We start from the raw sequence: 25,087 nt of genomic DNA, 5'->3' as shown, positions 1-25,087 counted from the left end.
TGTGCATGGATCCTCGGTCCCACTGCCAGTAGCAGGCGAAGTCACCTTCTGCCCAGAACCAGGTTAACAGGCCGGAAAAGCAGACCTGCTCTTCTTCTGGAATATGAAGGGAGGTCTTCGTCGGAATGGGGTACGTCGGCTTGCCCAGGAGATCACAGACAGGGTGCTAGAGCACTCCTCCATTTGCATGGTCTCCAGTCGTCCCACGGAGTGGTTTCTAGGTGGGGCCCGCCTTCGGTAGGCTCGAATAAGACAGTCAGGCCATTTTTGACGGTGGAACAGTTGTCCTTCAACAGGGATAAGGTTCATTTCATTGGCCTGGGGGCAAAAACGTTTTGAAGCCTGTGAAGGCCTGTGAAGGTTCAGTAACAGAATCTGGGGGGAGGCCTGGTTGGTCGGGAAACCATCCAGGCCTGTGGCTGAGGAGGAGTCATGTTTGGCCACTAAGAACAGGTAGACAACCTTGGCGTCAAGAATATGTGTAGGCGAACTAAGGATGAATTGGATTGTTTAAGCATTTAGCTCAATCCAGAGCAGGGGTACTGCGGTCCCTACTGGAAGCCTGGGGACGCCCGCTACTGTGATTTGTCCACAGCCAGCCGGGGTACTCCATCACACGGCCCTGGGGATACGGGGGATGGTGGCCTGGTATAGGGACCAAGGTATGGCCCAGTTGGCCAAGCCCCACCTCCCAATGGGTGCCAGGGGGAATCCCTGTATTGCGTGGCGCTGGCATGGTTGTTTGGGTTTACAGTTGTTATGCTGGCCCAAGCTCCCCCTGACTTGAGGGGGCAAGTGAGTTCGCCTTGTACAAGACAACTTATGGAGAGACCAGCAGAGTTGTTCTCGGGGTCCAAGTCAATTATGTCAAGTCAATTGAATCAGTCAGCACCACAAGGGCCTAAGGGTGGTCAATCATGACTCCTTAATTTGATATGAAATTTAATGTATTCATGTATTAGTTATGGAATATTTGATAAGAGATTCTATGTATTAGATATGACCATGCGACCACTATGCTGTATTATACTTATTGTCGTATTTATGTGGAAAACAAAACATTGTGAGTTGTAATAAATGCGGCTGGAGAATGTTATATTCTTTAACGCAAGAAACCGGCTTGCATTGGGTCTTTCTTGTATAATTTTACCATATGAAGGGTGAGTAATTGTATGTCTGGTTGAAATATGACTGGTCTCGATGTGGTCCCCCACCTGTGTATGGGTGCCTAGGCTGCTAACACAAAAATCAAACCAGGTCTATCTTGCTTGTGCCAAGTAAAACGCATTGCTACCACACTAGTACATGTTTGAGCTTAAACGACTAATAAGTAAGGGTATTTTGTAGAGCTCGGCTCCAGATGGCATGGGAAGTCTTGAGAGCGGGATATGATGTTCTTGTTCTGGCATTTGCAAGTGCTTTTCAAGGTTGTATCTGCAGTAGGAAGAATGCACTATTTAACAAATGTTATCAATGTAACAGGAAGGAGCTGCTACACATGTAATGAATACACGTTTGGCCTGCCTAAGAACTGAACTGTTGAGTATATGTTTATTGCAGGACAAGGGTATAACTACCTGTGGTTAGAATTTTTGGTCAGACATTTGCTGGAGCTCCAGCAGCTCCCATGTCATTCAGCTGGAAAAAACTTCGCTTTCAAAGAATGATCCTTCTTATGAATTTTGTTTATGGCTCGGATGCTGAGAGTTTTGCTAGAGGAATGCAGGTATGCCAAGGACACCTATCATCGGATTGTAGAAAATACAGCAGACAAGTCTTGGTGATTCCTTCAGACATGGAAGGTGCACCAAACTAAGGAATATTTCCTTGGAATCCTAACCTCTGCTTGAGACCTCGACTTAGCTGCATTGCTAAGTGGCGCACATGTGAGGCTAGTAGTTCTTTGAGAGCAACGAGAGGCACTGGACAGGGGACAGGGAGCAAAAAGATAAACAAGGATTAAATATATAAACTGCTTTCAGGTCACCTTTGAGAGGTGAAAGGCATGCCAAGTTTTCCTTCCCCATCACCAGGGAGTGAACGTAAAAGGGTAGACTGGTGAAGGAAAGTGAGTATGTTTTCCTTCAGAGGAGAGGCTGTTCCCCTACAGATGTATGAGTGAATCTGCCGCAGTGCTAGCCCTTCAGGGTGTAAAAGTTGATTAGGGGTTATAAGCATGCATGATTGAGAACCTTACTCATGTATTCTAAGGGAAAGAACATACACATATTTTCAGATGTGCCATGTTTTTGGAAAGGGTAGGATGGCAGGTCCTTTTATAACCTCTCGAATGGACATCTCGCCTATAGGACTGGTACCTAAAAATAGCAAAGGGGACTACAGACTGATACACAACTTTTTGTGGATGAAGGATCTGTTGATTAAAAAAGACATAGGTAATGGGAATGTTCAGTAGCAAACGCAAGTCTGGACGATAAGGATAGTACGGTAGTGAGGGGATGGAGTGGAACTGGTAAAGGCAGATGGTCAATCTGCATTTAGGCTGCTGCCGGTTCAACTGCAGGACATTCAATTGCTACAGCTACAATTTCAGGAACATATTTACATGGACAGAGCCGTGCCAATGGGCTATGCAATAGCATGTGCAGCTTCTTAACTATTTATTACATTTGTGGAGTGGGCAGTAAGAGAGGTGTTGCTTTCAGTGCAAACGCTGCACTACTTGGTGATTTTCTGATGTTAGGGGTGAAGAGGATTACAGGGGAGTGTGCCGATTCATGGCGACTTTCAAAATAGTGAAAAAACACATGGGCATTATTCTGGTAGAGCAAAAGACTGAAGGTCAAACCACATGCTTAACATTTTTGGCACTGAGCTTGACTGTGTGGCAACGGAACATTTTTGCCAAGGGACAAATTTAAGGCATTACAACATTTGCTGACATGTGCTGGGCAAAAAAGAGTGCAAGATGAACTTCATTCATAGATCTGCACTGAAGGGTGTGTCAAACCCCCCCCCACCAAATATGACTGACTGCCAGGATTCAGAGAGACTAGCACACATGGCGAAATACTTAATGAGTAACAATGGAATGACAGTATGGCAAGATGCCGTCCCTCTGACTTGGATGCTCGAGATATTTTCCGATGTGTCCAGGACAGGAGGTTTTGGACAGTATAGGAAAGATAGATGGTGTTCATAGGAGTTGCCAGAGCCATAGCGAAAGAAGCAATACAGTGTTGTCATTCTAGAATTCTTCCCAGTGATAGTGACAGTCATTCTGTGGGGAGGAGAACTACATGATAGGAAAGTGTCCTTCGGGACTGACAACCAAACAGCAGTGTATGTTATGAACGGACAGACCACAAAGGGCCAGCACATGCTGAGGTTGTTAAGAGTTTGTCTTGATACGCTTAGAGTGGAACATACGGTTCAGGGCTAGATATATACCCGGGTGGGAGAACCAAGTGGCTAATGCTCCGTCTCGTTTGCAGTGAGAGAGGCTCCATGATTTGGCACCCGAAGTGGACAAGGCAACAACAGCTGTTCCACCCGAAATGCAGGACCTTTGTTCAGGGCAGAAAGACTGATGGAAAAATAATTGGCAGAATCCACACCCGTCACATTGGGCTGCTTGAAGTGCATTTGTGAGGTCAGGGAGCCAAAAATGGGAGAGAACAGTGGATGGACTGCTGCTTCAGAATCACAGAACTGTTCAGTTTGTCATGGGCATGGGCATGGCTGGGAAGGGGTGTTTACCAGTGACGATTGCGGGAAAGCCGTAGAGTATAGCAATTTATGGAAAATGTCTTTGGGGCTACGAGGCAGGGCAAGGAGAGTTTTTGAAGAGAATATTACAAGGATGGACAAAGGAATGAGAATGACAGGTGAATTGGATATAGCTGATCAATAAGGAGATATTGGAAGAAGGGGTGGGACAGGCAAGATTTGCATGCGCACCTGTCTGGGAACTCTGCCTGTTCAGAGCTGTGTTTACATACAATTTGTTTTGAGAGTGTGGGGACATTTTAGGTGTCAAATGTGCTTGGGAAAAGAGTAATGGAAGTCTTCAATGGGAAGACAAATGGTTACAGGGAAGTGCAGTGTGGGTGAACTTGAAAAGAAGTAAGACGGATCAGAGGAGGAAAAGGTAGTTTAGTGTTGGGTACAGCCAAACAATGACATTATGGATAAGGCAGAGACGAAGATGGAAGGGCTCATTGTTTGGGCATGAGGATGGGGAACTGTGACAGAATAGCAGGTGTTTGGGCAGCTGAGACTCTGTGAGGTGGGGGTCTGAACTTAGCACAAATTCCTTACATATAGGAGCTGCCACAGAAGGGTTTAAGAATGCTCTGGGGATGGTGAGAGAGATGGCTGAAGGCAGTGATAATGTGGATGCAGTTGTTGCACAGGAAAGTGTGGAGTACGGCAAATGAACTGGCAGTCATCAACAGGGCTAGCGCAGGAAAATGAGGGGGACAGACACACAGGCATTAACATATTGTAGGAAATTCGGATTTTAGTAGGGGGAAATAATAAGGTCCAGTTAAGTCTCAGTAAATTAATCTGTGCTCAATCCTTGGTAGCTTCGCAATGAGCAGTCAGGCTTAATTTATGAGACAGGTAAGTGTAAAGCATTTACTATGATCAAACAGTAAATGAGTAAAAAACACGACACACTAAAAACCCAACACCAATTTTAGTGATAGAGAACATTTTTATCTTTCAAATGAAACCAAACCAACAAAAATTCAATGTGTGAAACCAGAAATATGTTTTATTAAAGATTAAATAAAAAATGTGCATTCTAGTGCCAAAAGCATAAAGTGCCAATTACGGCTTTCTGGTCCTGCTGGAAAGGGACAAAGTCAAAGTTTTAGGACAACCTCAATGGAGTGCAGATTAAACCTTGGATCCCGGTCAAGATTTTACCTTCACACTTAGTCACATTTTTGGAGCTTTTCTTCTCTGTGCGGATCAATCGGGTCCTTGAATCTAGAGTTTGCTTTGACAACGGCTGCCTGCTTCAGTGCAATGCCTCAGTAGATCTTTGAAGGTCTTTGTCCTCTGCATCAACAACGGGGAGCTCCAGAGCCTTCAGGGGGGCAAATGATGGGGACTTGACTTGACTCGACATTGAGCCAGTCGTCTGGGTGCTTTTTTTTATTTTATTTTATTTTACAAAAGTTGACAAAAAGTTCCTAAATTTCAGATCTTCTTCTGAAAGGTTACTTGGTAGTCAGAAAGGGCCAACAGCATCACCCAAGGGTTCAGACGCTCTGGTTTGCCTCTTTGGGGTTTGGGACTGCAACTCCCAAAATGCACCTGGTCAGCCCAGGAAAATCCAGGTGAAGCTGGTCAGCTGGAGGTGTCCTCTTAGTAGAAGTTGCAGGTGGCTTCTTCCAGCACTTGGCTACCTATTGATGGTTAGGGAGTCTACTCCTTATCCTTGAAAACAGACAAAATCCTTCTTGAGTTGAGCCTTCAAAGTGCAGCAAGTGCAGTGCTTCTGACTGCAGTCCTCTGTTGTATAGTCCAAGGATCCAACAGGGCAGTCCTTCTTTTTCAGATGTTTGAGGCAGGGAACTGAGGGGCTCCTGCAGATCTCCCATATTTATTTCACAATCTGGGCTGGCAAAAAGGTAGGGGGCACGCCAGCCAAAGAGGGTCAAGTTGCCATCCTCTGTGATGACCACTTCCTGAGAAGTGGGGCCTATTTTTTTTCCCCGAAAATGCACTTCCTTAAAACTCTAAATGGAGAAAGCCTCTTCTTGGAGTGAAGGTCTGGCTAACCCAACCCACAGGTGTGGCTAACGTTTCCATACACTCCCCTTCCAGCTCCTCTCTTAATCTAATTAGGCGGGACTCCCATATGAATGGGGATCAAGGAACTGGGTCCTGTGATATCTGTGCTTCTACCTTTGAAGTCCAGTTTATCTCCCCGTCCCCTTCCTGTCCTGGTTTCTCCAGGAAACAGATCTCCTCCCATCAAATGGCTGTATTATTTCAGCTCCAGATCTCTTCGCACCTACTCGGGGAGCAGCTTGACTCAGGCTGTAAAAGGCTGACCAATCAGAAGAGGCTGATACAGGGCTGCTTTAATTAACTTCAGGATAGTAAGTTCTAAAACTACTTTCCTGCAATAGTTATAATAAATTTGACCTTGGCAATTTGTTGGATTTATTGTAACTACTTGTTCGGCACTTTGATACATGTTGCTAGCTAATTCCAATCAGAAGTTAGACTTCATTAAAGTTTAATAAAGCCTTACCATGTTAAGGCATGGGACTAGTAGCACTACAGTGGGGAAAACGACATTTGCTGTTTTCCCCCACCAGGGCATATAAAACATATTTTACATTGTTCCTGCTTTTTATAACAATGCACCCTACAATTGGGGCATCTAGGGGTGACATTTATAATAACGTAGTTTTGGACTTTGGAAGTACTTTCACTTCCAAGGTCAAATTTGGACACAGATTTATCTTAAAACCAGCCTGCAAAGCAGGCATGGCTTCAAAATGACACCAGACACCTTAGTAGTGCACACATACGTGCATTATGTTCATGGGGTCTCTAAACCTACATGCCCTACCATTTACTAGGGACTTAAAAGTAGGTTGTCTTGGCCAAGTAGAATTATACTAATTACTATATACCTTTTAAGGACAGAGCACTAGGTCTGGTTAGCAGAGCCCAGGGCACTTCAGACTCAGTAACCACGAGTATCAATCAAAAATAATGTGGGTGATCAAGGCAAAAAGGATGACTTTCCTATAGATATTGTTTATGAGTGCTCGCAAATGTAGTGGCATGATGGAGTCCATTAATCCCTATTTGGAAACAGACTGTATTTGGAGACAGTGTTAGAATTGCTGCTGGGCGGGGCGATGGACGGACAAAGCAGGGACATGTAGGCGGGGGTGAGGCTGTAAGACAGAAGTAACACCTCAGGGAAGTTGTTCTACTGGTGGCTGTCTGGAAGGGCATATGGATGAGAGTAGGGGTAACAGGAAAGAGAACACGGGAAAGTAAAGCAGAATGCAGGAGGGGAAGGAAGGTAGGCTTGATCCAGAGGTGGGCAAGCCAGTAAGGCAAAAAGAAACATTGATGGCAGGAGAAAGGCCAACGGCCCAAGCAAGATGGAAATGGCAGCTGTTAAGTTAATGTTAAAAATAAGTTGCTTTATGGGAGGGGGTTGGAACTGTTTAGGGGAGGGGGGATTGCACAGTTTATATCCGTTAGGATGCTACATGTGCATATTAGTATGTGTGACTGGAAGACAAGGATTTTAGTAGGATGTACTAAGGAGAGCTGCTATCTCAAAGATTTAGATTGTGTCAGAAATGAAGACCTGGTGCTGAGCCCATTGGGACTTTATGTTCTACTGTATAGCTCACATGTGACACCTGATGTGGTTGACGAGGAGGATGCACACGGCTAAGAGAAGAAGAATCCTCCTAAGCATCCTCACCTGGAGCCAGGAGCATACCTTTCACATCAGGATCGTATCCTGATTGTCCTAGACTAGTTGCTGTGGAGGAAATACCCTAAACTCCACTGCCTCCAAGCTTGCCCCAATTAAAGGAAGTCTCTGGAAGTAAATCAGGTGAGACTTTAGCTCACTTACTGTGAAACCCAATAATGTTAAAAGACCACCATTGTTATTCGTGGTCCACTACTAACTGTGGCAAGCTGGCCTTTAGCAGCCCACTCAAAAGTTACAAGACTATAGCAACTCTCCAACTCTGAAGAGGGTCAGTGACCAATACCACCACTCTTGTGAACAACTGAGGGGTGCTGGTGAGGCTGAAAGGAGACATGGTAAACTGAAAATGCTCCTAGCCCACCTTGACCACCTTGAGCTGCAGGTAATGTCAGTGGGACCACCTTCAGAACAGGTATATGAAAAGGACAACGTTCAGTCACCCAGGGCCAGAGCAGGTATGATCTGAGCCAAAGAGAACATCTTGAATCTGTGTTTCAGAAGGAAGGCATTTAGGGAACGGATATTTAAGATAGGCTTGCAGCCCCATTCTTTATAAGGACGAGCTAATAGTGAGAGTAACAACCTCACCCTTTCTTCACGTCCATTGCCCTCTCTGGGGCACCTTTGGAGACCTCTTAAAACAAGATGGACAGATGCTCTTTTGAAATCCTTTCTGGTGTGTGAGGGGTATTGGGTGAGGAGAAAGGAAAAGGTAGGCTGTAACCTTTTTGAATAATTTGCAAGACCCATCTGTTGGATGTGATGGATCACCCACCTGGAAAGAAGTGCTGGATTCTGCCTCCCAATAGATAGGCATGCGCAGCTTAGGGCAAACTAAAGTGGGTTGTTGACTACTATAGCAAGTGAGGAGGAGCTGGAAGACTGGTGCTCCTGCTGGTCCACATGTTGCCTTCTGAATCCATGTCTGTAGACCCAAAAGGACTGGGCTTTTAGGAAGGCTGTCTCTGTCAATACACCGGCCCTGTGGAGTAGACTCTAAGTTTCTGAAACTGGTATGGGAATTGTTTGGGATGGGCCAACAGCTTCGAGGAATGCAGTGTGGTTCTACTGTCTTTAATGCGATCCAAGGCAGAGGCCTCCTTCTTACGGAAGAAGCAGAACCCATCAGAGGGCATGTCCTTCAGTAAAGCCTGCATTCCACCGGAGAACCCAGTTGACTGCATCCCGGCATGTCGACAAAGGACATCAGTTGTGCCAACCGGCCAGTCAAAGCAATTCGGGGAACTCAAATCTGCGCAGATGATATATTTGTCCTTGTCTTCTCCATAATGTTTCATCTGGGCTGAAGAGGTGCTAAGATCTTTCAGAATTGCCTGCAAGCTCTCGCTGGTCATGCCCCAAAAGGCATGGGTGTATCAGTCCAAGAGACAGACTGCGTTTACAGACCAGAGTGCCAGACTGGATGAAGAAAATATCCATTTGCCAAAGGGGTCTATAATTTAGGATTTCCTATCCAGGGGAGTGGAGAGAAATGAATTAAGAATCATTTTACTAGATAAAGTCTGTACAATAAGGCTCTTTTGAGTAGTGTGTTTTGGGAAGAAAATCCTGTGCAGCAGGTGCTGGTCTGACGTGAGGCTACCTCCCTGTTCACAGGCTGCAAGAATATGATTTCACTCATGTATCCCTCATAGTATCTGTGAGAGTATCAATGAATAGAAGTAAGGCCTCAGAAGTTGCTTGCCCAAGTTGCAGAATGTCTGTTATAACATTTGTTTTAGGCTCAATGGAAGGCAGCTGTAACTCTAACAACTCGCCTGCTCACTGACTCACCAACTGCAAATGAGGCACTATCTTTCAATCGTGTGGAGAGTCAGGCTTTGCCTCAGGGGAGGTGTCAAGCAGATTGTATTCAGCATAAGCTTTCACACTAGTCAACGATTAGGCAGTCGTAATATTACAAATTTGTACAAAATTACAATTGGCAAAACAATATACAGTCCCTCATACGGCGGCAGAACAGGGATTCTTACAGTGCAAATCTTCCTCACCCCGGGCTGGTTACGGGAAAACCAATATTTAAACTCTTACTTACTTTAGTAATTTCTGAGCTTCCATGTAACAAATATGTATCCACAGAATGTAACACAGCATGATAACAATCCACCAATAAAAGGACTACTGATATTAATATGTACATTTCAAGATATGTATGTCTTGAAAGTAACTTTCAATAAAAAACAGGTCAGACTTATGGCCTCTGACAACTTCTGCTATTAACCAATCGAGCCAATAGCATTGGAATGTCACCACTACCAACACATGCTTAAAGTATTGACCATACATTTTCCCACAAGACAGTCATCAGGCACACAATCATAAAATTACAAGTATGTACTAAACTACATTTAGCCAAACAATGTACTACCTCTTCTAAGAGGGCCTAACAAGGATTATCACAGTGCAAATCTCCTACAACCAGGGTTTGTCAAAGGGGGTGACTAAAACCAAATCCCTTATCTGCTATGGTAATTTGTAATATTCCATGCAACATAATACCTATCTACAGGTTTTCACACAGTGTAATAATAAGACAAGAAGTGCAATACAAACACTCTTTTTTTTGCAGAAGCAGACACCCTCTGGCCAATTCAAAGACTGCAGAGAAGATGAGTATTTTGGCACAGCTCTCTCAGTACTGCTTCTTATAGCTCTGCTTCTTGTGATTTGACAGCTGTGCTGTCAAGCCAGGCCTAAAAATGCCTGTCAAGAATGTTTGGCTTGAAATATGACCAATGCAATCTAGAAACTATAGGAAGCAAATTTACATCACACCTTTCCCCGTTAAATATATCAAGTCTTACTTATAATGCCAAAAGGATTGGTCTTCAATCATAAACTACATTTACTTACACCCTTAAACCTTGCTACAAGTTAAACTTTGTTAACAGCTGTTTACAAACAAGTTAAGATTGTAATTGGAATAAAAGTTCCTGAGGGCACTGTCTATCTGCTTTTCACCCACCCATGCTATGTTGCAGAGGAAATAGACACGTCCTCTCTTATCAGGGATTCATGCCCCTGTCTTTGCTGAAGAGCAAACATTATTCCATTCTGTAACTACTGGCTATGTCTTTATACTTGCCACATTATCTTAGTGTTGGCTTGGTAACCTCAGTCAATAACTGTACAACTGACATGACAAACACTTTTATACTATATACAAATATGTTACATATAACACGAGCGCGACAAGCCTTTGTTGCGCTCATGTTCCAATGTGACAGCATTCGTATGTGTTTCCTCTTAAATGTTCACGCTCAGGGGACGTGGTGGCATTCGGAGCGTGCAATTGGAGGTTGTAGGGATATAAAGAAGGTGAGGACACGTTAGATTAATTGGTTGGTATATTGTAACAGTGATGGCACTTGAAATAAACAAGGTACCTGGATAGTGACAACTGGTTCTCCATTTTTCTTCTGATGCCACATTGAGGCTATTATGGTACACTGGCAACGAGCAGGCAAGATTTACCTATGACGTGGATTATTAAAGCATTGGTGAATGACGTGCGGGGCATGTCTTCATTGTCCTATTTCAGAGATTGTGTTGTGGTTACTCGCTGTGATTGAGCACTGGATTTGAGCTTCGTTGTAGGCCATCAAGGCACAGCAAGAACTCCACTATTGGTGTTGACGTTTACTTTGCCTCAGAAGCTTTGCTATTGTTAATTGCAGCATAACGATTTACTTAGATGCAAGAAATTCATTAAGTGTTGCCAACCACTGTGTCGTTAGTGGAAATTGCGGCGTTTCGGTATAAAGAGAGTTATTCCATTTGAAATTGGAGTTTGTGAAGATGTTGAATAACAACGGCATAGTCTGATTCTTTGGAGCTACTTAGTCATTGATTATGTCTTGGCTGCCTTTCAAGGAATATGTCCTTCAAGTAATCCAGGGAGGACCTAGCTTGGCAGTTCCAGCTGGACTGCTCCTATAGGGAGGGGGGGGTCAAGACTGATTTGCATGTGGCTGGATCCAAACTGGGGTGACGTGGCAAGCAAAATAACAACGGATTAAACCCAGATCTGTGACTGGGGGTTAGTATTTGAAAAGGTTTAACACTCCGTCCATCATTTTATTTTGTGATGTTGCTTCATGTAATCCTTAGCATTTATGTGAAAATCTGGCTTGCATTTTGCTCAAGTCTAGGATTCATCATCTAGCATATTACATTTCATTCATTACAAATGACGGTGATGTGTACACCCATATGTAATGTATGACAACTGTGACTACTGTTTTTTGTTTTGATGGGGAAAAATGTGTTAATATAAGTATTGTATTTAATTGTGCGGTTTATTGCCAATATGTCAGGAATCGTCCCACCTCCTTCATTTCTTGCAGTACCAGGCGAACCACCTATCGATTGAGAGATATGGGAAGTCGTTTTTTTAGCTTGTGTTGACGTGCTGGAGGGAGATGATTGTGGGCCAGAGAGAAAGCTTGCTCTATTCAAACATTGCTTACGTGGCTGCGGATTCTAAGAATTTAAGAATTGACCTGTACTAATCAATCCTGGGAATATTGATGTCTATCAGTATGCATCTAAACAGTTGTGCATACGGTTTGGCAAGAAAATCAATACTGCAATGAAAAGATTTACATTTTATTCTAGAAAACAATGTGAGGAATAATCTATAGAAGCATATATTGCAGCACTTAGATCCTTGGCTGTAACAAACAACTCTGAACATTTCACTTACGGGCAAGTTTTAAGAGACCAAATTTTGATGTAAACCAATAATAAGAAAATACAGGAGAGACTGTGGACCAAAAGTGACAGGTCTCTTAATGCTGCTATTGAAATTGCAAAATCGATTGAGCATTCAGAGAAATTTGTGCAGGAAATTAGAGAAAGTGTGAGTACTGATGTACATGTTGTTCTAAAAAAATAGTGGAGACAGAATCAAAAGAAACGGTTGGCAAAGAAATGACACCAAACTGGTGAAGCAAAGAACTGGGAAAAAGAAAGAAGTAACCTTATGTTATAGGTGTGGCAGTATGTCACATCTGGCTAACTCAAACTTATGTTCTGCTTTTGATAAAGTCTGCTCCAGGTGCAATAAGAAAAGGGCATTTCAACAAAGTGTGCAGGTGTTTCTGTTCAGAAAGTTAATATTGTACTATAATGACAGGGAGAATGTTGATGATTATCAGGTTTTGAACCCTAGCACTGTTCTTAGTGTTACTTACGGCAGGAACAAGATGACGTTTCTGGCGTGTAACATACTTATAGATGGAGTCCTAATGTCTTAGTAGGCTCTTGTGCATGGTACACTATTGACTATAGTAGAGGAGAAATTGCTAAACAAAATTCTAATGCCAGCTTGTATAACACCTGGTGGATACACAGACCACAAAATTGACTAGGTGGCCTATTTTTGGGCAAACCTTGTTTTTTCTGGAAGACACAGTTATGGCAGGGTGTATGTCACTAGAAATGGACAATCCTTTTTGGGGTGGCAGCGTCAAGAGGAATTGAGTATTAAGTTAGACCCTAGGGCGGACCTTCCTGTGTATATCATTGGGAGTTCTGGTGGAACAGCTGGAGGGCCAAACAACTGTCTCCAAACAGATGCTTTTTAACTTGGCCTACAAACAAAATTACTAGACGTTTCTAGTAACAAACGGAGAGAATACCAAGGTTTTAAACATCATATCAAGTTACACGATAATGTTGTCCCTATTAGACATAGTCAGAAATGTTCCACTCACTTATAGCGGGAAACTTGAGGACGTTACTGGATATGTGCAAAAAAGACAATATTGAACTTGTGGCGTCAACGCCTTGTGGTTCCCTGGTTGTCATTTCTGTAAAACCCTCTGGTGAACTAAGATTATGCATCGATCTGCACAGCCTGAATAGTGCTATTTGGGTGGTTGATCACCCTCTTCCCAACTTGCATGAAAGGGCCACAACCTTAGCAGGTGCAAAGTTTTTCTGTAATAAAGACTTAGCTAGCGTGTATCATCAAGTTGCTCTAGAGGATGATTCCAAAATTATTTACAGTATTCATCACTCCTGAAGGTTTATTTAGGTTTTGGAGAATGCCATTTGGATTAGCCAGTGCCATATCTGTATTCCAGAGGTTAATGAAAGAAACTTTGGAAGGCACAGACTGTGCAATGGCTTTCCAGAATGATATTCAGTTTTTTGGCTAAACTGTAGAGGAACGTGATTGCAATTTAAGTAATGCTTTGTCAGCATTATCTATTAAAGGTGTTACATTGAGATCTGAAAAATGTAAATTTAGAAGACTAGAAGTGGTAATCTTATTAGTGGGGATGGCATTAAACCTAAACCCTGTGGAGAATATAGTAAATGCTCCTATTCTTAGTTATAAGGAACAGTTAGATGCATTTCTAAGTTTAACAAAATTCTACGCAAAATGTATTTGTAACTATGCTTCAAAAGTCGATTCCTTCAGACCATTATTAAAAAAATGCTAAGTTTGTATGGAATGATAGCAAGATTGCTGCCGTTAATGTATTGAAATCATTCACCAGTGAGGCACTGTGCCTTAAACCATTTGTTACAGGCAAAGCGAATGTAGAATTTGGTTGATGGCAGCAATTGTGGTTTGGCAGATGTTTTGATGCAGAGAGAGACAATGGACTGGATTGAATTGTAGTGTATGCTTCAAGGTCATGGTAGGATGCTGAGAAAAATTGATGATTGACAGGAAGTTATTAGATGGATATGGGGTGCAGAGCGCTTCAGAACCTTTTTGTGGGGGACTAAATTCACCATAAAAACTTACAATATACCCTTAGTGCATCGGATGGCACCTGGGGGTGTGGCCGAGTCGTGACAACAAGATTAACTAAACTAGCTTCAAGGTTGCAGAATTTTCAATACTACTTGGAGTACCTTGCAACGAAAATAAATGTGCATGCGGATTGCATGTCCAGGCTACCATTGAAGATAATTCTATGAATGATAAAGGTGAGGAATGTCAAGTATCTTTCACGTTACAGGATATTAATATTTTGTATTTGAAACGTCCGGTAGTACAGGAAACCAGATGGAGAGAGGGGATGGTGAAAGATTCAGAATTGTGTTAAGTGACTATGTTTATTAAGAGGGGGTGGCCAGATAAGAGGAAAATTCCAGGAGAGTTGACTGGTTTTTTAAGGCTATGAGAAGAGTTATCTGTGGAGAATGACATACTTGTAAGGGGTGACAAACTAATACCGCCTTTTAACCTGAGGAAGACTGTAATAGATATTGCCCATGAAGGACACATGGGAATTTCTAGCACTAGAAGACGAGTCAGAAAAACATTTCTGGTGGCCAGGAATAGATACTTGTATTGAACATCATGTCCGTTTTTGTAATCAATGTCCATCAAGTGAAAAATTTGCAAGATCATTAGTTCTTGAACCTTATCCAGTGGAACTTCCGGTAGCACCTTGACAGAAACTGGGATTGGAGATTATTGGGCCATTCAGTGTTCTACCTAGGCAGGAAGCTTTTGGTATAGTCATGATGGATAATTGTTTTAAATGGCCAGAGATAAAAATAATGAAGGAGGTCACGTCAGAATGTGTTGTAGAAACTCTAGATGAGCTATTTTGTAGAGAAGGCATTCATCAGGAGCTGGTAACAATAATGGATCTCAATTTGTGAGTAAGTACATGGAACATTATTTAATAAGGTGTGGCATTGTACATAAACGTATTGCTGTGTTCCATCTCAAAGCAAATGGTCAGGTTTAAAGGTTCAGCAAAGTGGTGAAGGAAAGCTATTCAGCTATCAATTAAGAGTGGTCTGGATCTGAGGAAAGCGTTGCAATCTATGCATCCACACTTCACCCAATTCAGTAACAGAAATGAGTCCTTCTGAACTATTAAGGGGACGGAAACTTGGCACAAGGCTGGTTCCTTGGTGGTTGAGAAACAAGAAAAGGGAAAATTGTGAGTTGACTGATATGGATTTCAAGGACATAAGACTTAAGGCAGAAGAGTATAAGCGGAGAATGAAGGACATGTTTAAAAAAAGAAAAGGGATCATCAGCAAAAAGTGTGTGGCTGTTGGAGATTGAGTTAGACTGAAGAAAGGTAAAATGGATGGTATGGGAGCGGCATGTTGGTCTGACCCCATTAGGGTTATTCACGCTGTGTGAGTGGAAGGTGGTAGTGTTTGGAACCTGGGCTGTGCTTCTCTGTACCATAGGAAGGATGGTCTGTCCTCAACATACAATGTATTTTTAGATGTGGGTGAAAAGGATATTGTTAATGTAAAAAATACCACTGTTTCTAATAAACCCAGAAGCACAAGAATACACAGACTTTCAACAAGATTCCGGGACTATGTATTAATGTAAAAAAACAAAAAACAAAAAAGTGAACTGAGGGTATGTGTTACATGTAACACGAACGTGATAAGCCTTTGTTGCGCTCATGTTCCAATGTGAACGCATTCATACGCATTCGCTTTTGAATGCTGCACTCTCGCTCGGGCCGCAATAGCATTAAAAAATGGAGGGCGTGTGACTGGAGGTTGCAGGAACATATATACAGTATGAGGGAACATTAGATTCATTGGTTGGTATGCTGTAACTTTGATGATACTTGGAATAAGCACGGTACCTGTATGCCACATCAAGGATACTATGGTACAATATATATATATGTATTTGCATCTGGTCATATGATTTAATTATATATGCATCAAAGAGTGCTACTCCCAAAAAATAGGAAAGACTCTGCCTCGGCTAAGGAAAACTACTGCATCTAGTAAGAGTGAGGGGCATTCTCTACCATCTTTCTTTAATAATTTTAAGGTGATGTGATAAGGTGGCATCACTTCTGAGTAGGACTGACGTGACTGCTGAGAGCTATAGATGATCTTTTGCACTATTATCTATGAATCTCACACTTACTTGTAAGCACAGGCTTATTACTTCATTACCTCACACCCGCCCATACTGGCATACTATAATCTATCTTCGTTCACAACAATGTGCTATAACATAAAATAGTGACTTTGGATTACCAGTTTTTTTCACATTTTGTTGTGCATCATGGGGTTTCTGGCATACAAAATATTTATGCCATTTTGGCCTTACTTTTCAGCATGTTTTATTCTCATTGTGTTTGATACATAAAGACACATTAACAAATAAAAATAAGTTTGTATCATAGATCTGTACAGATGCTTAACTTCTAGGGGATTCAGAAATGTACAAACAGAATAAAGAAACCTGAACAGATCACAGATTTCAATGCATACTCCTACTGCCGAGTACTTAACTACTGTTGATTACTCATAGTGCAGAAAAGAAAGTGCAGCAGATGAGTTTATTCACAAATATTGCATGTTTTCCTAGTGAGAGAAATGCTTCCCATCTATCCCTCTTAAATACTGGGCTATTAGGGTGTTTCTACACTCATGTGCTTCAGCCTTTTTCAGCACTAAATCAACCTATGCAAGATGCGTTTGATTATAAATTGGATATTTTGTGACTACCAAAAGAGATTGATTTGTGGGTTTGCACCATCAATGGCCATTCCCTGAGAACACAAATGGTCATGTCCCAAGCCCATAACCTATGACCATTAAAGGTTTGCAATATTGGTGCTTTTTCCGCAGCAGTATATTTCCTGATGCCGGGAGTTAGGATCAGATATGTAAGTCTGGAGATGCTACTTTTTCAAATGACTAAGTGAGATTTAGGCTCCCATAAAGTGCTGGAAATTTTTCCTGTCAATATTTTCATAAAGTTCTATGGTGCTCCTGGAATAAGGCAACTTAAAAATCAAATTATTGTGGGAATGTGTCCTTTTGAAACAGGCACCATGAAAATATCTTCTCTCCTGTATGGGCTAAAATTATTCTTTGTTGTAAACAATTCTAGCAGCCCTAGTGGGTCTGAATGACCAGATAGTTCATCTAGATGTGATAACTGCAAAACTGACCATTTTAGTGTGGTTTCTGTCATATATATGTGTAACATAACAACAGTGTGGAATCTCTCCAGGGGGGCCTTATCCTTATACAAACGAAAACATTATCATGGTGTCCTTAGGCTGAGAAGAAGTTAAAAGGGATTGGTTGCCAGAAGGACAACCACAATGATATCACTAAGCCAAGGGCATCACAAAACGTGGGGCTAAGGATGTGGCTCTTTAGTTGCACACGATGGCAGCTTTGTGCTCAAGCTCCAGGCCCACAAAGCTTTGAAGGGAAACCCTTTCAAACACTTACAGTGACTGTCAAAATCAGAACCAAGTCATGTGGGACACAGATGTATACTTGATTTTGCATTCAACCCAACCAATGTATAGGTGACAGTAAATAGCACCATGCTAAAGATCCATCCACTTTTTCAGGAGCAGTGTGCATTTAGGCTGGCATCCTCGTAAACACTGCAGAACCCTTTTAATTCTAGCAAACCCCTGTCCGCAAGAATACTTCCAATTCTAGAGACATGATGTTCACTTGATACTTTAAACAGCACATGGGTAAACTGAAATTTAAACAGAGAAAAAAATGAGTTCCAGAATGAGAGAAATACACCCATCCAGACAAGGCAAAATCAACTCATGAGAGGGACATCTGCGATCCCAACAAGAAAAGAACACGGTATTGGTCAAAAAGTGAAAGCCAATACTTTGTGTGATTAATGCAGACATTTTAAATTCCAGGGCAGTAAACTAAAACAAAGGGCTAAGGCGGTGATAGGGAGAGTAGAGGCTGAGAAAAATAACTTAAGAGAAAAAACAAGACTAGAATGTACATAACATAATAAGTAAGGACAGGGCCATCTACGGACAGCCAAAGTTAATTATTGAGATCAAATATGTTGTATTTGAATTGGGTATTGACAGATAAACATGTATCATGGGATGGCTTATTCTGATTTAATGTGACCAAGGACCCCAGACGCCACACAAGCACAGTGAGGTTTGTATTTTTAATAGTAATAATATAAGTTTGATAAATGCATTATACAATATGTTTTCTACTCCACTTCTGCTGCTACAGTAAGCAGCAGGAATTACTATTACTCATAAAATGATACATAAAATGGCCCTCAATTTACAGAACTTGGAAAAAAGTGGAAGCTGGGATAGCCTTGCAGGGAAAATAACTCATTCTTGCTAGCATCAGAAAAGAATACTCATATCAGATGGACCAGGGTCTCGTTTATACTGCCTACCCACCTATAACCACAACGTGATGACAATTTGACAGGAAACAGAAAGGACAGCTTTAAAAACTTATACATACCACAAAAGCCAAAAAATACATTTTTAAATGTGTTATCCTGTAAAGGCAAAAACTAAAATAACCATCTGACTAATAAGATTAATAGAGCAATCAGGATAGAATAGCCCACTAATAAATTGGAATATAGCCCTGAAAATAATATTAAAGAGACTATTGAGCCATCCAGGGTCCAAGAGCCCTAAAGTAACAGGGATTGCTAAGGGCTTTAACCCCGGTGAAAGATGTTTATCTTGGGTACCGCATGGCAAGAGTTTTCGCAAGATTCAAGTCTTTAGTGAACGTAACACAAAGCCCAAATAACTGCACTCTCAATTGACCTGTGAATGAAAGAGGATGGCTAGAAATGATGATATAACTAGAAAGTGGGACAAAGAGAAACTAGATCTTTGACAAAGTATACATCATAGTTTTCACTGTATTGTGAAATGTCATTTTCCTGGATGTAAAGCAGAAATACAGACCATATCTCTAGAGCAGATATCTCGGCAATACAAGGGATTTTTCATGTGAACAAAACGTGAAGGTTTTGATAGCCAGGGCATCCAAAGTGGGGCTGGATACTTAGCAACAGTCCTCTTCACACCCAAGTGTAATACACCATGGGAGAAGTAATACCAAATTGGTTAAGACAAAAATTTGAGTTGCACCGAAAGCATCTGGGATGAAGAAACATTACATCCATACATAACAAAGGCCTGATTCAAACAGGAGACTCCCGATTTCTGAAGCCAAAAATAGCTTTATTTTAGCTGGCTCCTGCCTGAAATTGCCTGTCCTTCAATAGAAGTCAGTGGGGGGAAAACATTTCAGAATCTCCCTCTGTCCTCTTCTATAATGTTGGCATGTGTGATTACAACAAAAGGAAGGCTCTTGTTGTACAGTGGAACAACCGTACAAAGGTAATGAGTCAAGCAAGAGAAGCAAAGTAAATGAGTAAATGAAACACAGAAGCTTTGCAAAAAGAAGATTCTTTGCGCTAGCTGGAGTTAAAAGAGAGTAACAACTGTACGAATGCTACAAACATAACCTATAACCACTGCCCCAGAAAATGAGGGCGAAATACACTTGATTGTGGTTAAAATCTGGTGTTTGACAATAAAATTAGCATTGTATGTGAAACTTATACTCCTAATTGAAATGATTGGAGTAACGAGATTAATATAGCACTAAACTGATGACTGAAATTCACAGCTTTTGTCAGACATCATACCACCAATGGCACTACTGTCAGTCAGAAGCACTTTCTTTAGCACAGCCACCTAACTCCTGGTCCTCAAGTATGGATTTGTTTACCATTGCATCATACAGGATTTAGTTTTTTTTCAATCTGAACATGAGTTAAACACAACACATTTCCTGCAGAGGTTGCTGGGTTATGCCATCATCGCCCTTCAGGAAATCTGGACTTGATAACAAATTTATGGAGGTCCACCCACAGGGAAATATTAAAGGACATACACTAAACAAATACACCCCACTGCTGCACAGAAATAGCTAAAGCAATACACATTCAAATGACAAGGAGTTATTGAAGCTATGCAAAACATCCATTTGGGTTTATTTTTAATGAAAGGTTAAAACGTGATTTCTTCAGACAATTTACATTCAACTCTTTTCAGGGCGGCAGTGTAATTGAAAATGACACCACTCATTTAGTCCCCTGTGACAGTATTTAATCATCAGTCAGTTCAGCGCACCAAAGCAACCAAAAACTGTCCATCAAAAGAAAAGAAACGTCTCCAGACGAAGGGAAGGACAGATGTTTGTCTGTCCTTCACACCAATAAACTAAGAACCATAGTCAGTGCTTTACCTTTATATAACTTAAAATCCGACCCCAGCCCAGTCAAACCAAGTTGCCTAAGATAAAAATTAAATTAATTACAACAAACAGCACTGAAAATACATGCATGACACATACATGATTTGGATATGACTAAAAAAAGAAAGCGAAACAAATCTAGAAACTCCTCTAACATAAAACATGGGGCTCCAGAAAAATTTGACTTATGCTCAGCAATAACTTGCCACATTTAGGAAACAAATAAATAACAAACTGAACAAATGACAAACACACTGACTTAGAAACAGATACCCCAAGCAACATCCCTCATGGGAATTACAGGTGAAGCCTGAAGCAAGTACAAAAATACCAAATGTTGGTATCGCAGATTGTCTGGCCTTGGATAGCTGTTGCTATGGTTAGTATTTTAATTTTTCACTGCAAGCATATGCCACAAAAAAGAGGCAAACAAAGAAAATATGTTTCTGCCTAAATGTGGTGGTGATATGCATATAATAAAAATGTTTAATTTGAAAATAAATTATCCATCACATATAAATGTAATAGAACAATATGGGTGTTTTAAAGCAGAGAGGTGTACAGCACATCACAGAAAAATATAATTTTTATTAGTGCAAAAACATGTACTATTGCCTTTGAATTATTGTAGTTTGAAGATATAGGGCCTGATTTATTTTTTGGTTTTGTTTATCACACTGGCATTGTTTGACGAATCTGCGCAAAATGTATAAAAAAAAATGTTCTTCCACCTTGTCTCTTTCATTGAATAGTTTGCACCAATCTGTCAAGCAGGGGACAAGAAAAAGGTGGGGAGGAGTCCCTTATCATTGATTTCCCATGTTGGGTCCATTAAGAAACTTTGCTCTCCGACAAATAAAAATGGCTGAACAGAATTATACCAATTATAGCAGAATGTTAGAACTGTATTCAGAAAGCATGCTTTTGTGATTTGGTCTAAATCCGTTCAGTCATTTCCAGCAAATTAACATTTAAAGAGGAGCTCAGGTGGGAAAGATAGGTTTAAAAAATGTGGTATACATTTGGACAGTAGGTCCAGCATGAGTCATGTGGTATTGCAAATTGAAGAATAGGGCTTTCTGATTTGCTGAGGAAGTATTTTCTCCAGTTGGCCATTTCAGTCCTGTGGTACCGGTCCCAGTCGCACTGGAAAGATCGATCTGATTTTAGCTAGCCACAACTCTGAACAAAATATTGCACCTGCTATTACAGTAGTCATCCAGAGTCCTGCAAAAAGGCTTTAAAAAAGGGTAAAGACGGACATAATGTATAAACACCCTTATACTGAGGCACTTGGGAGGTGGCAAAAGAGACCCCCTCTGAAATTAAAATGAAACAAAAATTTGGGCCAATGGTACTGCGGTACCCTTGCGGAACCCCAGTGTGGCAGACCCTTGAGGTGCTGCTCTACTTCCACAGGAGCCACTGCACAAGCTTCCACACCATAATACAGAGGTACTGTGCAAAGATTCCCATGAAAAAATGAAAAATGGAGAAAAAAGTCTTGTGCAGTGGTGGATTGGTTGCCTACAGTGGTCTTCCCAAGGTCTTGGAATAGACACAAAGGAAGCATTGCAAAATGTAAATAGAGTCACAAATGGGACTACTCTGCTAGAACGCTGAGATCACTGGGAAGAAATATTAACTTTTCTGAATACTGTACTGTGGTGAAAAACTACAGACTCAGTGATCACAGAGTAGAAATACAGATTGCTTGAAACAGATCAAACCACAAACTCAGACAGGATGGATCTTGCCAACAATGTGACTTTAGAGAAGTAGAAATTAAGAAACACTTTCTGCTAGACTGTCCCTTTTAAAACACTGTTAAGACAGCTACTTCTCAATATTCAACAACAAAAGGCATTATTTGTAAATCAAACAGGAGAAGATGTTTGCATCATCCTACAACGCCAGCCAGAAACCATGGCGAGAGCAACAAAAGATGTCTATTTCACTAACCAAAAAATAAATTGTGAACAGGATAAGGATTTGAAAGATCATGACAAAATGAAACAGCTACTGAACAGATAGGAAAATGTAATGTTTTTGCTTGTTTTCTTTGTCAGTGCTTGTCTTACTTGTCATGCCAATAAAGTATTCTGTATTGTACTGAATGTACATGTGAATTCATATCACCCAGTATAACATAATTTTTTGTCCTTCTGTTTTAGGTGTTTCTCTAACTAATCTCTTAAAAGCCATGCAAGTGGTTTCAGAGTCAAGCCAGAAGGCCTTACCATGCTAATATTGAACTTTCACCTCTCACCGGTCCTTTCACAGTCCAGTTCCACAGGAGAGATTAAAAAACAAGATAGCTCATCGGTCTAGTTTATCTGGACTATCTCGCTCCCTATGTGGTTTCCACTTATTAGAGAGTATGGGCCAGATGTAGGTAGCCTTTTGCGCCTCGCAAACGGCGAAAAATGCAGTTTGCGAGGCGCAAAAGGCCTTCCGCGATGCAGAGTCATATTTTGCGAGTCGGTACCGACTCGCAAAATGTGATTCCGACTCACAAATAGGAAGGGGTGTTCCCTTCCTATTTGCGACCGCATCGCGATGTAGAGTTGATTTGTGACTGCGAAAGTGGTCGCAAACCAACTCGCAGTTACCATCCAGTTGAAGTGGATGGTAACTCATTCGCAAACGGGAAGGGGTCCCCATGGGGCCCCTTCCCCTTTGTGAATGTAAAAAAATATATATTTTCAGAGTAGGCAGTGGCCCTATGGACCACTGCCTACTCTGAAAAAACCCGAAACTAAATGGTTTCGGTAATTTTTCTTTTTGCAGCTCGTTTCCCTTTAAGGAAAACGGGCTGCAAAAAGAAAAAAAAACTGCTTTATTTAAAAGCAGTCACAGACATGGTGGTCTGCTGTCTCCAGCAGGCCACCATCCCTGTGAGTGCCTAGACTAGCTATGGGGTCGCAAACTGCGACCCACCTCATTAATATTGATGAGGTGGGTCTTTGCGACCCCATAGCGAGTCACAGAAGGTGTCTGAGACACCTTTCTGCATTTCCTTTTGCGAGTTGCAAATTGCGAGTCGCTGGGACTCGCAATTTGCAACTCGCAGACGGAAACCTACCTACATCTGGCCCTATGTCTCTAGCAAATGGCCTACATCAGGAGAGGACTATGGAGCTCCCCAGCTGTCACATCAATTATCTAAAACTAGGCAGACCATAGCTCGGATTACAAGAATGCTGGCTGATGCTGGTATCACGGTTCAGATGAGCGTTTGCAGGGAGTAAACTGAATCACTCACTCAAATATCCAGCTTGAAGAGCTGTGGTGTAGTGTGGAGGAGGTCTAAAAACGATAGCTTACACTTGGATCCTTAAATCAGGAGTGGCTCCTCCATGAGAGCAGAGGAACGTCACCCCCGCTAAAAAAATGCCCCCAGAGCTGAAACATAAAATGGTAATAACGTTTATTTAGTACCACTTTATTTTTCAGCAACCCGTTCTGAACCGAGTATCAGGACAGGGCAGAGCAATTGCTGCTGAGTAGCAGTAGGGAGCTCTGCACTTAAATTTAAAGTGTGCATGTCCCTTTGACCAGCTGCCTTGTGACGGCCATTTAAAAAAAAAATGTAATTATGGTACCACCGGTATTTTGCCCGCCCCACCTCTGTAAATACAAGCCAACTGCGCTGCCTTAGATAGCACAGCTCTGACAATAAAAGCCCCTTACCTTCTGCAATTACACTCATGCACATTTGAATTATTTGTAACAAGGAGGCTTTGCTTTTCTGCTCACCAAGTATTTCTAAAATAGCATTGTTAGATTGCAAAGGAGCTCTGCAATGCGTCAAGACAAGTAAATGTCGGTGGTAGAGGTGCCCATCTCCAGCAAAAGAAGTAACAGTCATAAGAATTCCTTTGGCAAACAATTAGCTGCAATCTTATCACAAAATGCTTAGATATTTCTTTTTTCTAATGTTTCATTAAATAATAATCTAGTGTTTAGAAGTGTTGTACCTCTTCTCGCTTTAATCACCTTATGCTGACAGTGCTCTCCAGCGCAATATTAAATCACAAACTTCATGCTACCAAACTCCACCAATCTGCATCTGGTCATATCCGAACATGCACTTTGTCATAAGAGTAATAAAAAGCGCTTCAAGTACCTCGTTTCAGCTTTCTTCAGAAGCACATCCCATCTATGGCCTAAGAGGTCAAGCTGCTTCAAGGTCTTCTCCTTATCTGCCGGTTCTGCTGACTCTGCAATATTTTCTCCTTCTCGCTTAATTGCCTCGACAGTAGGCTTGCGGTCATCAAGCAACCTCTGGAGCAGCTGGAAGTAAAACAATGCAAGGCCTCAGTTGCAGGAAGCAGCTGTGTCAACATGCACTGAGCAAGTGGTTGCCTGCTTATTTGGAGTGTTGTGCTGTGTTATGAGCAGTGGAACAGACGTGTGTGTGACTCTGTTAACGCCAGTGATAGACTCATTCAGCTAAAGTCACGCAGGCTCTTCCTTGCTGCTGAAGTAAAACAATGAATGCTCAAAGGTAATGTAGGCACACAAATAAAATGTAACTACCATATTTGATTT

At 41.6% G+C, this 25,087-nt stretch overlaps 1 protein-coding gene across 9 annotated transcripts in view; it reads right to left on the bottom strand.

Annotated features, from left to right (window-relative positions):
- The window catches only part of DST (dystonin), a 1,789,835-nt gene that overhangs the window by 248,373 nt on the left and 1,516,375 nt on the right, over nt 1-25,087 (bottom strand). For all 9 annotated transcript variants that reach the window (XM_069235771.1, XM_069235778.1, XM_069235775.1 and 6 more), the window contains one exon: nt 24,663-24,829. In XM_069235771.1, coding sequence (XP_069091872.1) covers nt 24,663-24,829 — 167 coding nt within the window. The remainder of the gene's footprint in view (nt 1-24,662; nt 24,830-25,087) is intronic.

The sequence above is a fragment of the Pleurodeles waltl genome, chromosome 5 (assembly GCF_031143425.1).
Source record: "Pleurodeles waltl isolate 20211129_DDA chromosome 5, aPleWal1.hap1.20221129, whole genome shotgun sequence".
Taxonomy (NCBI): domain Eukaryota; kingdom Metazoa; phylum Chordata; class Amphibia; order Caudata; family Salamandridae; genus Pleurodeles; species Pleurodeles waltl.
Note: the sequence above shows the minus strand (reverse complement) of the source record. Positions and strands in the feature narration are given on the sequence as shown.